Raw genomic sequence first — 15,325 nt, 5'->3', positions numbered from 1 at the left:
GGCAAAAATAAAATGTAATTCTAAAATTCATCTTAATTTTTCAATTAAACTTGTCACTCAAATTGTTATGTTGATAATATCGTTTGTAATGGCAATACAAACTTGGAAATATGCAAAATACAAGCATTTTCAGTATAGTAGTCTGGGACTTTTTGACCATACTGACACATAACTCAGACTAAGCTTTGCCAGATGTTTTCTTCCATCTCATATTCTAAAATTCCCTTTGCTTCTTTTTCTCTTCTTTTTTTCCTCCAATTTCTCACAGTATCTGCACAGCTAAACGAACGGAAGATGGCTGTTTCTACATCTTCTTACTTCTGTGCCTCTTTAAATGAACCCATGAACCCTGTTCCTTTGCTAAGTAGACCAGATCTTGAAGCTCTATGCGAAACCTCTTTGCCTTCTAAATCACTCATCTCTTCTACCCCAGTTAATCCCTTATACTCTACCCCTACTGTTGCCTCGTCGACCACTGTTGCCCTAACACCTGCCCCTTACAGTTCACCTCAGCCCTCTACAGCCCGGACAGGTACTAAGAAACCAATGCTATTACTTTCTGTGAAAGACAAATCATAAGTCATGCTGTTGAAAAGACCAGCACATTTGGTCACCAGCATATGTTGTGTTTTGGATGTTGGTCCCCAACATGGGATGCTTTCTAGATAGATCAATCAATCTTGATTATTTGTTTTAAGATCGATTGATTGATTGATTGATTTTTTTATGTGTATCACTTTGCGTCGTTTTACAGAGATACCCAGGGAGCTCAATACACTTACAGAGGAGGATCAAACAAATCCGTTTTTACAAGGTAAATATGCCTTTTGTTTTTTAATTGCTGGCTTTAAGATTATGACCACAACTAATTAAGGCACTGTACTTAAAATCACAGAATAATGCCACACCCACAGATGAAGCCTCTAATAAACACTATTACAGTGTTTTCCTCTTATCCTAAAATTAGACTTTCAAAACACTCCACTCTAGTGTAGATGTGGCCTATGATGTAGTTTGAGTTATAATTTGTTTTGTATTATCGTTTAATTTCCATGATGTGTCCATAGATTTACTCGCTGATCAGCAGCCTCAGGTTAATCTGAAGAGTTCTGAGTCCAGGCGAGAGCAGCATCACTTGTCTCGTATCGTCGGCAGCATTAGCATTGCTAATCAACAATCACCTTCCTCACATCTTCAAAATGAGACCAGCAGTGCTCAAGACAAAGAGACCAGACCTACAGGGGCTGTCAAAAGGTGAGCTTTTTATTATGAGAGTGCAATTCACTGCCCCACTTTCTCACTTGAAATGTTAGCCATACAGTTTCAAATGGTAGTATACTATGAAGTATACTATGCTCCATTTATATAGGTGTTTGTGGATCAATGTGTATTTAACTTTATACAGAAATGAATGAAATACCAGTAAAAAGGTAATTTTTACATGGATCAGATCTAATTAGTTAATAAAACTGCTTGACAATGCTGCTTGTGTGACTCCTACTAATGGGCATCAGTGTCAAAATATAACCCAACCAACCCGTATTACTTTCTTTCATTTGTGGAAATCAAAACAAGATCCTAGGTGCCATTCCCTTTCATTGCATCTTTTTTCCAAACAATTAAATTGAATGGTGATGAGGAAGTAATTCCGCCAATTTATTGCTTTTTCCTCACCTTTGCAATCCTGCATCTCATTTTTCCTATTTTCTTACCACTAACATTGTCGTTACCAAATGGTGCTCTCTATGGAATAACTGCAACTAATCATACCAAATACCACCATGCTAAGTGGCCACTCGACCAGTGTTTTGACACCAAATATCTCTGTCCCCCAGTCTTTGTCAGGTGAAAAAGCCATCATTTGACACATCTGGAGGGCAGCCTTTGGAAGTTTCTGAGGATTTGGCCATTGGAACTGTCCCTCCTCCGCACCCATTTTCTGTTCCAGTAACAATACATGCCTCATCAGTGTCTTCTAAGTCCACTCATAAAGAGGAATTTCCAAAGAAGAATTTGCCAGTATTTACTGCAGAGAAACCACCATTGGCGGAGGAAGAGCCTGATTTTAAAATGGAGGATTTTGATACTGTGATCATAACCTCTCAGCCCATTGAAATTGTTGGTGGCAAGTCTCCTGAGAAAGTGCCGCTAGTTTCAAAAAAGATGCTGCTCACTATGGCAGAACCTGAGAAAACTGACATTGAACTGTCTGTGCAGTCAGGCCTGGATCAAACCTTATCAGTGACTCAAGATAACTTACTGAAGCAACCAGAAAAATCACCAGAGGATCTCGCAATTAAAGGGGAACCAACAGAGCAGAATGTGAAGAGCATTCTGTTTTGTGCAAACCTCAACAGGTCAGATGAGGACAGAATAATTCAAAGCATTGCTTCAACTATGGTTACTCCTACAATACAAAATGTCCACAACATTCTTTCCAGCTCAGCACCTTCAGAGCAAGAATTTACAGGTGAAAAAAGTTCTCCCAGGGAGAAAAGGCTAATGTGGGTTGAAGAAGTCCTTCCACCGAAAGAAGACAATAGATTGTCAGAAAACCAGTCTCAAAAGGATAATGTGGAAAAGACTCTAACTATTGAGGAAAGGTGAGTGTACGTCTAACTTGAAATTATTACACTGCCAAGTTGTGGCAAACTTTAACTTTCCTCTTTCTGTGTGGCTGTTTCACTTCCCTGTTTCAGTCAACCCATATCTGTCTTCCAGAGAAGTTCATTTGAATAAATGGGCACTTAACATTGTTTGGAGCCATGAGCAGTAGTAATTTAATAGATAACACTTTAAATATGTCATGGTTTTAAAACTGATGGTCATAACATTTTAAAGATAAGTGTGTTATGTGTCTTTCCCTAACACTCCCCAAAAATATACTTCCATAATATTACATCATCCATCCTTCACACTGCAAAAATACAACAACATATTTTTAAAGATAATTGTCGTCTTATTTGCAGTAAAAAATAACGACTCATCCTTGAAAACAGATTAATTCACCTTATAAACAAAACTGCATAAGACAAGGTTTGTTTTCAGATAATTTATCATGAATTTAAGTGTATTTTGTCTTGTTCCATTTGGTAGGTAATTCTTTCTTTTTTTCAAAATACTCTAAAAATGAGCCTTAAATGAATAGTTCACCCAAAAATAAAACAAATCTGTTTTTTTTTTTTCACTTACCAATTTAACTTAACATAACTTTCTTTCTTCTGTGAAACACAAAAGGAAATGCTAGGCAGAACGACAGCCTTAGTCATCATTCATTTTAATTGTATGGTAAAAAGATACTGTCATATTTAATGTGTTTTTTTGTTTTTTTTTCATGTTTTGTGTTCATGTCATTTATTTTGGAAGTTTAGTTCCTGTTCCTGGTTCATGTCATGTGATTTCCTATTCCCTCGTGTGATCTTGTCATGTGTTTCCCCTGTTCATGTGTCTTGTTTTCATTGGTTCATTGTTTGAGTTCTTGTAAGAAATCTTGTCTTTTCATTGGTTAAAGTTTATTAGTCTTATTATCTTGTTTCCAGTTCTGTCTGTTGATTAGTTGTCATTGTCATGTGTTTGCCCATGTCCATATAGTTAAGTCCTCATGTTTGCCATTGTCTAGGGTCAAGTATTGCTGGTGTAACATCATCTGTTTGTTCTGTCAATTCAAGTCAAGTCAAGTCAAGTCAAGTCAAGTCGTTTATGACTGTTTTGTTTTTGTTCACATTTGGATTTCACATTGTTTGGATATATCACATAAATATCTTCTAAAATCAAACTGCACTTGGATTCATCAAATCATCATCGTCCTTGTCTGTTCCTGTGTTCAGCCTGTGTCCGGCCTTGCCCGAACGTTACAGAATACTTGACCGCAACGTGATCCCAGCAGTTTGCCTCATAAGGGTATGCCAGGTAAACCGGTCCATGGAGGAATATGTAGAGGACTTCTGCACTTTGACCAGCGAGGTGGATTTCAATGAGATCGCCTTCAAAGACTTGTTCCGGGTGGGCTTAAATGGAACCAGTCTGCTCCATGATGCCTGGAGGCAAGACTTCATGGACTCTGGCTCAATACTTCGACTTTGCCCTGCAGTTGAGTGGTTAATATTTCACTGTAGGTGAGGCTGAGGAACTATGCACTCCTACAGTGGCCGCCAAGGCTGTATCCCAGATCACGGTCGTCGAGCCAGGGTGCCACGTCATGGTCGCAGAGCTTGTGCCACCTTCTGCCCCGGATCCTGAGTCTGCTCCATGCCATGTCACAACCACGCCACAGTCTGCTCCATGCCATGTCACAACCACGCCACAGTCTGCTCCATGCCATGTCACAGCCAAGCTTCAGTCTGCTCCATGCCACAGGCTCACCTCTGGTCCACGACCCAATGCCCACGCCTGCCATGGCCAACGAGCCAACGCCCATGCCTGCCATGGCCAATGAGCCAGCGTTGCATGCCTCATCCATTCCATTGCCAGCTCTCACTGAGCTATTAGACCTGGAGTTGGTTCCCGCCCTTGTGCCCACCCTGAGTACTCTTCTTTCTCCTCCTCCTCCTCCTCCTCCTTGGATATCACTCATCTTGTAAATAAACTGCACTTGGGTTCTTCACATCATCATCGTCCTCGTCTGTTCCTGTGTTCAGTCTGTCTCAGGCCTTGCCCGAACATTACAGATACAATGAAAGTGAATTATAACTGAGACATCCTAACATCTCCTTTTTCCATAGAAGAAAGAATGTCATATTGGTTTGGAACAATATGAGGGTCTATAAATGACAGAATTTTTATTTGTGGAGTGAATTATTAATTTAATATCATGTGTAGTTTGGCTTTTCAGGTAAATGTATCTTATTTTAAGGATGTTTACTATTTTTCGCAGTAAGAATATTATATTTGCAGGGCAGAAAGTTGTAGATTTCCTAAATTCTATGCTACATGCAACACTGCAAAAAAATCATAATTTTTACATTTTGTCATGTTTTCTGAGAAATGTATCTAAATTTAGTAACATTTATGCTTATAAGAAAAAAACTATTTGTCAATATGGTCGGAAAGAGAACTTCAAAGGTAAAACAAGATATTTTTTTATTTTTTATCTAGTTTTTTCTTGTCATAAGCGTAAACCACACTAAACTGTGTTAGACTTCTCTAAGCCTTAATATATTATTTCATTCTACTTTTCAAGTTTTTTTTCTTGTTTTAAGAATGTTTAGTTATTTTACCAGAAAATAAGACAACTTCTCTGCATTGTCTACTTTTATCTATATTTCTCACTCTCTGTAACCTGTTTCTTTCTATCTCATTCTTTTGTTCCCTGTTTTACTCTCAGTCAAAATGAAAAGGCCTTCTCTCCGGACTTTCCATTTCCTGCTGAACGGACTAGCATGGACAATATCAAAGACGTTGCCCCCCTGAGTTCAGATTTGCCTGAACAGCTTCCTCCCATTCATCCCCAATCCCTGGAGTCCAAAGACCTTAAATGCACCTCAAAACAAACTCCACCAGTCAGTGAACTAGCCAAACTAGAGCTGATTGTAAAGGCGTCAGACAATACAGAATTAACCCAGAAGGGTGGGGAAAGTGACTCACTTGCCCAAGCAGAAGTTCCAATTTGGAGTGCTCTGGAAGAGAAAGTAAAAGATAATGAGGACCAAGCGAGAGATGAGGAAATGAATAAGCACAAAATACCTCACGAGATGCCAAAAGAAGAGAACGAAGCTGCAGTGCCTTCAAAAAAGGCTTTAGAAGCAGGGTAAGTATGGTGAGAGAAAGACACATTTTGATGGTGCCAAAGCAGGTCCAGTCTCAGACCTTGTACACTTGTCTTCTTGTCACATCTTGAAATTGAAATCAAAGCTTAGGAGAAATTGGATATAAACTTGTGCATATACTGGCTTCATATTTATGTACATACAAATTAATTAATGCATGTTTGATCACCACTAAAACAAGGTAGGTGAAACATGGCAGAAACCCATTGTTCTGGCCTTTTTCCTTGCCTCACAGTAAAGAGAAAGCTGTTAACCAAATAGAAAATGCTGAAAATCCTGGTTTAAGTGAACCAGTGTCCCACAAGTTAAGACCTTCAGTTGTCTTTAAACCACAACCAGCTGAAGCTATTAAGGAGAAGACAAAGGGGGTTCATGTAAAAGTCAGTACACCAGTTCGTATGAAGCCTCCACTGCCTGAGATCTCACTTGCTGTTGCTGTGAAGGAAAAGATCAACAAGACATCACTGCATCTGGAGGAACTTCGCCCTTTGACTCCCTGCCTGTCTCTGAATGTTGAGTCTGAAGGAGAGGAATCAAAGAAAAAGGTCACATTTGAAGAAGAGTGTCTCTTATGGGCCACGGTAGAGGAGAAAGCATTAGAGGAATGGGGTGAGAGTGTTAGCACTGGCAACTTGAAGCCAGAGAAAGAGGTTCTGGACAGGGGGTAAGTGGATGAGGTTTGTTAACCTCATTGCATGGAGTGCTGTTTGTGGGCTAATCGGGCTTTCATGGTTTTGTCTATAACTGTATTTCCACTTTTAATATATAATTATTCAAATTACACAAAATAACTTTTGAACTGTGAATTGACTGAAAATACAATTTCTTGAAAGCAAATCTATATGAGAGCTTGTTAACAATCTGTAGTTACACTTACACTTTTTGGTGCATGACAGCCTATGTGGACAGAATACATCAGACACCAAACAAGAGCAGCCAAAGGATTTAATCCACACATCCGATAGAGAGAAGACCACTGAAGAAGATTCAGACGATAAGAAGATGCCGCAAACTGACAGTAAGACGATTTGGACCACTCAAGCTGGACATGAAACAGAAGATAGTAAGCTGAGCCCAGCTCTTGCTGCTCTGGAGATCGAAAGTGTTTGTTCGGGGAAAGGGACTGAAATTGGGCTTGAGCTTGATGTTAGAACAGACAGAAGTGTGGATACATGCGTAGAGGAACATAACTCTGAACAAGTTTCTGAACAGGGAGAGGTGTCTGTAGGCTTCATAAGAGGGATTTTTGGTGTTCTGTACAAAGGGTAAGTGTGGGTTGGCACTGAGATTTGCACTGATTCTTTTGCCTTGGTTCCTCCTGCATGGCTATAATTTAGTTTTTCTGATACGCTGAGAGGTTGTTATTAGGTGTGATGATGATCTGCAAGGAAGCTTTGCATTCAGAGTTGAAGGAGTGTTCTGGGTTCAATACAAGTTAAGCTCAATTGACAGCATTTGTGGCATAATGTTGATTACCACACACACACACACACACACACACACACAAAGATGACCCGTTTATATAACCCTTGTGTTATGTTCATTTGTGCTAACACCATTTGTGTTCCCAGTCACAAATGACCAGCCCAGTAAGATTGTTAATAAATCTTTCATATTGTATTTATTATCCCAAGATTTTGCATTAGATATTTTTAAGTAATTGTGACAGGTTTCGACTTCTTTTTTGAACAAAAATAAATATAATGAAAGGATTCAGTGAACTGAGTTAGTGGCTTTATAAAATCCCTATAATCTGGAAAAGGCTGTAACTCCTGTAAATCACAGATTTGATCAAACTAAAAACATGTTAACATGTCAAATGTTTATATCTTGTGGCTATACTTTTGAAGTTCTGTGTATTTTAACGTTAATGCACTGGTCCCATTCACTTCCTAATCTGACCACAATTTTATCTTCTTTTGTATTTTAAATCAACAAGGGACGAGTCAAAAGTATTGTTGTTAATCAATATTATGCCACAAATACTATTGATTAAGCTTAATTTATATCAAACCTGGAACATTCCTTTTAAGGTGTTCTGAAATAAGACTTTTAATAACTTGATAAGCATTGGTTCTGGAAACGCTTGCTTTTTTAATAAATATTCTGGCTGGAGACTTTCAAGATTATGAACTGAGACTTTTTGTTGCTTGTTATTAGGAAATTATGTCATTTATATATCCTCATCTTTTAGTTATGAGACCATGGCCACTATACTGCAGCAGCCAAGTCCTGCAGAAACACCAGATGAAGCCATATTGGACAATCAAGATGGAACTGTGGTGGAAATTCTCCCTCCTGACCCTTTTTGTGACAAAAAAGTTGAGCACCCAACTGATGATGAGCCTGAAGTACACATTATCAAAGATTTGTTACCAATACAGAGTGTTAGTGAGTTACAGATAGATATTCCGTCCTCCTCTGAGCATCTGACTTTGAGTCTGGTGGCATGTCTGAAGTTGGCTGCTAAAGAAACTCAAAGCGTGGGATCCATGAATATTGAGACCCAGGAAGAAGGAAGCACTTCCACGGATAACAAAAGTGACAGAAGTATGAAGACTGGAGCATGTATAGCTAGCAAGATTGAGGAGAAAGATCAAGAGTCAAGCTTACCTATGGAAACCACACAAGAAGACATAACTTCTAAAGAAGATATACAAGATATTAGCTCTGTGGTAATGGATCTTCCGCTAAAAGAAGTAGACTTTGAGGAAATAAGAAGAGACAAAAGCCCAGAGAGGAACAGACATGAAGACCTTCTGCCTGCTAAAAGCATCAGAGCCCAAATAACTCCTGGCAAGACAAAAGCAGCAGATTTAAAGCCTTTGTCAGAGTCGGAGGGTTCACAGCAGGAACTGGAATTTGAACTGGGTCAGGAAGACTTAGGGACAGTGTGGCTTGCTGAGCTATATATGGATGGAGGGTAAGTGCATGGGACATTAACTCTGTCTGCACTGCCTCTTATTTTTATGACCCCTATTTAAAAGAATTGCATGATTTTGGCAACACTTTGCTTTGCTGACTGTTGAGTGTTCTGGTTGTTGTATTTTGTTGTGGGTTTGTCGTAATTTTTGTATCTGTGATTGGGACTGGTGTTGCCTTTGTGTTTGCCATCGATTGCATATATTGTGCATCAAAACTGTGTTTGGGTAAAAACTCTGTGCCCATAATTCAGTTAATGTGGCCTGTGTCTTGACACCAAAAAAACCTACAGGAGATAGATTGGGATATTGTATGAGCATGAATCATGGCCTATTGTGGTGGTTTGTTTTGATATCTGCCTCTCTGTTGTTTTAAGAATAATGGTCTAAACAACAGTTTTGCAGTTTGTTTGTCTTTTGGAACTGCTGCTGCAAGCTTAAAATATTGTTACACGGTTACTATGTGCCGACTGTGCTGTTTGTAGCCGCTTGCTGGAATCGATTGTGCTTTCTGATGTGTTTGGTATTGAGCACCTTAGAGGGCATGGAGGGAAATTTATTTTCTGAAATTGTTTTGTATTCCCTCACAATAGTTTGCATTGCCTCACAATGAGTTTTGTATTCCCTCACAATAGTTTGATCCATTCTTTAAGCAAATTGACCATGGTTTGACTACAGTAATCATATTTACACCATGATATTCATAGTGAAACCCATAGTAATATTACAGGAAAATGTCTTGGTTACTCTTGTAACCATGGTTCCCTGAAAGAAGGGAACAGGACGTTGCATCAGAAGCTATTACATGGCAGTCTTCTGGTATGTCACCAACAACAGAAACGCAGTGTTATGCCACAAATTCGTTCCTGGCTTGTAACAGCCAAAGACCAAGTAGGGCTGTTTAGACAAAATATCGACGCTTATAAAAAGAATAATTCTATAATAACACATGATTACTAAATTTTATTATAGTATTAACCATTGTTAATTTGTGGAAGTCTACAAGTACCATGGTTTTTAAAACCATAGTTTCCACCCCAAAAAAACATGCCACAAAAAATAACCATGGTAAATCTGCAGTAAACAACCATCACTGTAGTAATTATTTATTGTGTTTTTTTGGCTGAATGATTTTATTTCCTGTATTATTACTATTGTTTTACCAAGAAAATCATGGTTAAAACATGGCTATTGTAGTAAAACCATGGGAAATGTTGTGCTTACTATGATTTTACTACAAATGCTAATGTTTAACTATTAGTTCAACTAAACTATTGCAAGGGAACCCCAATTAATTGCGAGGGAATGCGACGTATTGCGATGGCACGCATACGTTTTTGTTAAGGGAATGCAAAACAAATGCAAGGGTATGAAAAACTATTTCAGAAAGTAAATTGTCCCTCCCTGTCCTATAAGAGGCTACGTGGTTTGGCCATTTTCTCTGATTGAATTGCAATTTACTAAAGTTCTGCACGCTGTAATAACTGCACTGGTAAGAGGTGCAACATTTTGAAACGATTTTCTGATGTCCCATTTCTCACAGACCCGAGGGATCCTCAATATCTCCAAAATCACAAACAACAGTTTTCACGTCTATACAGACACTGGAATCACCTCGGCCAGCCTTGCCCCTTGAGCCTGTGAATATAAACACTGTGTCTATATTACAAGGCACCACATCGATGGAAATTATTTCCCAATCTGATAGCAAAGACCAGAGTATACAGTCACCTCCCCCAGTGCCTTTACAGGAAGTCGGTCTTGGTACCATAAATGAAGACACAAATTCTGCAGCTGCAAACAGAAATGTAGTTTCTCCCCAATACAATGAAAAGGGAACCACTCCTCCTAATGTAACTACAGAGAAAGCAGCTGTAAAGGCTCATGAGTTATGCAAGGGTATTGCCAAAAAGCCATGCAAGAAGGACTCTGCACCACTAGAGGGCACTGTTAGGGACATCATATGCATTAACAACACTTCAAAACTTGAGATGGAAAAACAGACCTCCCCAGTGATAACCACAGCAACCGTATCTTCAGGAAGCATTCATGCGACAGCCACAGAGAGACCAAAAGATATAAATGTTAATAAGAATATGGTTTCTGGAAAGGACATTTCTCCAAGGAGCTCAGTAGTGCCATGGCCTCTTCCTTCTCCAAATCCTGATCAACACCATGAGATCTCAAATGGTACAGAGACCTCAAAAGACACAGAAAGTTCTTGTCTAAAAGATGACAGTGAACATGAGGAGAGCATTCTGCTAGCAAAGATTTGTCAAATGGTGGAAGAGGAGACACCACAGCCTCCAGCGCTTGGTCCACGCACTAAGAAACGCTTGATCCCTTGCAAGTCGGACTTTGACCTTCCTCCAACTCCCCCCCTTCAACTAAAGGCCAGCACTACATCACCCAAGAAAGATGAGGAAGTGTGTTCAAATTTAGATCAGACAATCCCTACTGAAACAGAGATCACAAATATCAGTCAGTCGCAGAGTTCCTCAATGCTATTGGACAGCTGTAGCACGTCACCCCCTAAGTCAGATGATAAACATAGTGAAGCTGAAGATAGAGATGGTGTTTTAGATAATGTCCACTCAAATGAGCAAGAACAAATCATCCAGTTTGAATGTATGGCAGATTCACCAGATGTTATGCCTACAAACGAGGCAGAGAAGTTATTGGCAGAAACAAGGACTGAAAGTGAGAATAAAGAAGAGCCCAATTTAAGTATTGATAGAAGTGGAGAGGCTCAAAGAGAACAAGAGAGACCATCTCCAGTGCTTGATGAATTGTAAGTTTGAGTGGAATGTATACACTAAAATTCAGCCTTTTTTGGCTTGAATGAAATACACAGCTTTAACGGTTGGAGACAAAAAATGTACAACCGTGTGCACAATTTTTGTATACATTTGTATGATTTTGCATTAACCTCAAAACTTTAACATCACAAACACCCAAAACATTGTAAGCATCTACAGAGGGAGCATACCTCCAACATACAAATCAATGTTTTGTAGAGCAGAACAATTTCATTTGAACTCCGACTGGAAAATGTATTTAAAAACCAAGAAGTGCAAAACATATTCTCAAGGAATGATATAAAATGTGACTATATCAGTAAGTCTAATATTTTATGTCCTTTTGACAGGTCTGGTCTACCTCAGGAAAAGGAGACCATAGATGCCACTCCAGAAACTAAAGGGAGCGATACGCCATCTAAGAGCCCACGCAGCATCCAGGTTAATATCCAAACCCTTGTAGACGCATCCCAAGTGATTGTGCCTCCAATGCGCAATAAAAAGAAGATAATTCCACCACCAATGGACCTTGCAGGAGTAATAACACTTGATGAATCAACTAAAGATGGTTCAGCAGTGCCTGCATGGGAAGTATGTGGTATTTGACTTCTAAATATTATGCTTTTGTCAGAGCAATGACCTTGGTCAGCATGTGTCAACATATTGAGCAGTGCTGCTTGTGTGGGAGACTCAAGTTTGAGTGCGGACCAGGTCATGTTCCCATCACGTTCCCCCTCCTTTTCCCCTTGGTTTCCTGTCTGTCAATGTAAATCAGCAAAAAAAATAAAAATAATACAAATGTAATATATTATGCTTATATACATATTACAATAGCTACAGACTGTGTGTTATGGTTTCTGACTGGGAATTAACCTATTTTCTTTCTATTTCTCACTACACAGTTTGCCAGTCCACTGCCCAGTCCTGGTCTGGTGACCTCAAGTCAGTCCTTGCTAGAGTGGTGTCAAGAGATCACTAAGAATTATAAGGGGGTTAAAGTCACAAACTTCAACACCTCCTGGCGTAACGGCCTTGCGTTCTGTGCTATCTTGCATCACTTCCATCCTGATAAAATGTGAGTCTTTGGTTCATGTCTTTCTTGTAAACAGCAGTATCAGCTCAATGCAAACTGATTCTATCAGATCCAGTGTGATTCATGTAATGTGCATCAACCCAAAAAAACACTTTGTAATTACTTTAAAAAATGTTTTAAATAAATCTTAAAATACTTGGGATTCGGTTTACACTCTTTCGTCAACTTTAAATTTAGTTTAAATTGTTCATTATTGCTATACAATTATTTAAAATTAATAAACATTTTATAAAATATTATTATATTTATAATATTTAATCAAATCAATATTTACTCATTCAAAAAAAGAATTCTGGTTTCACTCTTTTGGTAACTGTAAATGTAAATCAAACCGGTTAATGCAGGGCAGGTGTAAAAAAAATGAACTTATAGTGGACAAGGAGTATGACGTAAGACAGAGAGGCACATGGCGATACAGAAACAAAACAAAGCCACTTGCTTTCACAAAACAACGAAACACCCGAATGGCATGAGCGCACATCGCCAAGACAATAAGGCAATATACGCTCATGCCAACCGACAAACAAGATGAAAGAATGCGTAGCAACGGCAAACAAAGCGACGGCAAGCATTCTTGCACTAAACAACACCTGAGCGTGCATCGCAAGGCAAACGCCACGTGATGCACTTAACAGGTAACAAAAACAAGACAGGACACCTGTGCAAGAGTTCGGCCACACACAAACCCAAAACCTCAGACCAAAGTGACCGAACCTCAGCACAATGTGACAATAGCTCACAACCTGGGGAGAGACAGATACAGAATATGGAGCATGAGTGTCCAGATACCAGAAAAGACCGAAACTGAATCAGACAGGGAAGTCAGGATCCAGACACCATGCTCCGGACATGAAACACAAGACAGCTCGCACCCCGGGCACGCAGCGCAATGCGACATAAACTATTGACTTGAGTGCATGCCGCCACGATGATATAAGTGCAATGCACTCACGTCAATAATAACATACAGACATGGAGCATGAGTGTCCGGATCCTGACACAGACTGAAACCGAACCAGACAGAAAGTCAGGATCCAGACACTATGCTCTGGACATGAACGAGACAGGCCGAAGAGCGTACGGCAGGGAATTCAACCGAAACCGTGCGCTCACACAAAGACAGACAATGAAACACAAGACAGACATGGGACGATGATGCCACGGTCCTGTCAGACAAAAAACAAACAATATAGAGTGACAGAACTATGACATTTAGTTGAAGTGGTTTATTATTACTATATAATTATTTAAAATAAATAAATATTTAATAAAACTTAATAATAATTTTCATTAAAAAAATAAATATTACTAATTCAGTTACAAAACTAAATATTCTTGAAATACATTGGATTTGGATTTCCCACTTTTGGCAACTGTAAATTTAGTTTAAATGGTTTATTATTAGTATATAACTATTTAAAATGATAACAATTTTATTTAAAAAGATTACATTTATCAATTTAATAAAAAAATGATATTTACTAATTCAATTAAAATACAAAAAATATCTCAAAATACATGGAATTCTGGTTTAACTTTTTTGTCAACTGTAAATTTAGTTTAATTTATTTATTATTACTAAAGATTTTTTTTATTAATACATTATTTATTTATTAATTTTAATTAATTGAATTTTAAAATATATATTTCCTAATTCATTTACAAAAATAATTATTCTTGAAATACACAAGATTTGGGTTTCATTTTTTTGGCAACTGTAAATATTGTTTAAAGGGTACATATTTAAAATTAATACATATGTAATTAAAAAAATTATATAATTTGAATCAATATTATTAAACGTTAAATATTTACCATTTAAACATTCCATTATGTCCATTATGTTTTCCATTATGTATACACAATATTAATACGCTGCTCTTTTTTTTATATAATATGTAAAAGAATGATGCATTTGTTATTATTCGTATTCTACTGACCTATCTGTTGTTTTCAGTGACTTTGATGCATTGGAGCCTCACAACATAAAGCAAAACAACAAAACAGTAAGTTTGGTTCAAGCAGGTCCGACACAATGCTTTATTATGTTTTATAAACAAAAATATCAATCAAACTTGACTTTGCTTCATGCTCTCTGCATCTTCTCTTGTAGGCTTTTGATGGTTTTGCATTGCTGGGAATCTCTCGTCTACTGGAGCCTTCAGACATGGTGCTCCTCTCTGTACCTGATCGATTGATTGTCATGACGTACGTGTGCCAAATCCGTACACACTTCACCGGACAGGAGCTGAGTGTGTTACAAATTGAACAGAACAACAGTCAAACCAGCTATGCAGTGGCTGAACCTAACCAGGGGCCAGATGTAAATGCAGCAGCAAAATTCTGTGCGGAGAGGCTACAGGCTGGAGCTTTGTCTGGGGACAGTAACAGCAAGGACTCACTAAATGAGGAGGGAACTGACAATGTGGCCAAGCCTAACGGAGGCTTCGTTCCTCCACCTCGGACTAAACGTGCAGGAAAGGCTGATGAGAAGGGTTGTAAGGAGACAGCAGTGAAAGGAACAGAAGGAGGTGCACAGACTCCGGTGGCTCCACCACGGGCAAATGCAGCAGGGTCTAAATCAGGATTAGGGCACCTACGAGATGCAGATCTGGTGAAAAAACGCCGCTCATGGCTAAAGAGCGAATCCATGGATGAGCCTGATTCAAAAAAGCAGCCGAAGGAGGTAAAAGACATAGGATTGTCACATCTTTGTGTTCCTCTTTATTTACATTTTTCCATTCTGTT

At 38.7% G+C, this 15,325-nt stretch overlaps 1 protein-coding gene across 10 annotated transcripts in view; it reads left to right on the top strand.

Annotated features, from left to right (window-relative positions):
* The window catches only part of LOC127636864 (EH domain-binding protein 1-like protein 1), a 40,189-nt gene that overhangs the window by 21,038 nt on the left and 3,826 nt on the right, over window positions 1-15,325 (top strand). For 2 of the 10 annotated variants that reach the window (XM_052117640.1, XM_052117639.1), the window contains exons 8-17: window positions 434-532; window positions 755-814; window positions 1,068-1,254; window positions 1,836-2,603; window positions 5,324-5,746; window positions 10,230-11,477; window positions 11,835-12,075; window positions 12,387-12,559; window positions 14,535-14,583; window positions 14,691-15,263. In XM_052117640.1, coding sequence (XP_051973600.1) covers window positions 434-532; window positions 755-814; window positions 1,068-1,254; window positions 1,836-2,603; window positions 5,324-5,746; window positions 10,230-11,477; window positions 11,835-12,075; window positions 12,387-12,559; window positions 14,535-14,583; window positions 14,691-15,263 — 3,821 coding nt within the window. Of the gene's footprint in view, window positions 1-433; window positions 533-754; window positions 815-1,067; window positions 1,255-1,835; window positions 2,604-5,323; window positions 5,747-5,774; window positions 6,430-6,661; window positions 7,031-7,959; window positions 8,689-10,229; window positions 11,478-11,834; window positions 12,076-12,386; window positions 12,560-14,534; window positions 14,584-14,690; window positions 15,264-15,325 lie in introns of those variants that run through there. The other 8 variants (XM_052117645.1, XM_052117642.1, XM_052117641.1 and 5 more) reach the window with 7 other exon arrangements.

This window comes from Xyrauchen texanus, chromosome 44, assembly GCF_025860055.1.
Source record: "Xyrauchen texanus isolate HMW12.3.18 chromosome 44, RBS_HiC_50CHRs, whole genome shotgun sequence".
Lineage (NCBI taxonomy): Eukaryota > Metazoa > Chordata > Actinopteri > Cypriniformes > Catostomidae > Xyrauchen > Xyrauchen texanus.
Note: the sequence above shows the minus strand (reverse complement) of the source record. Positions and strands in the feature narration are given on the sequence as shown.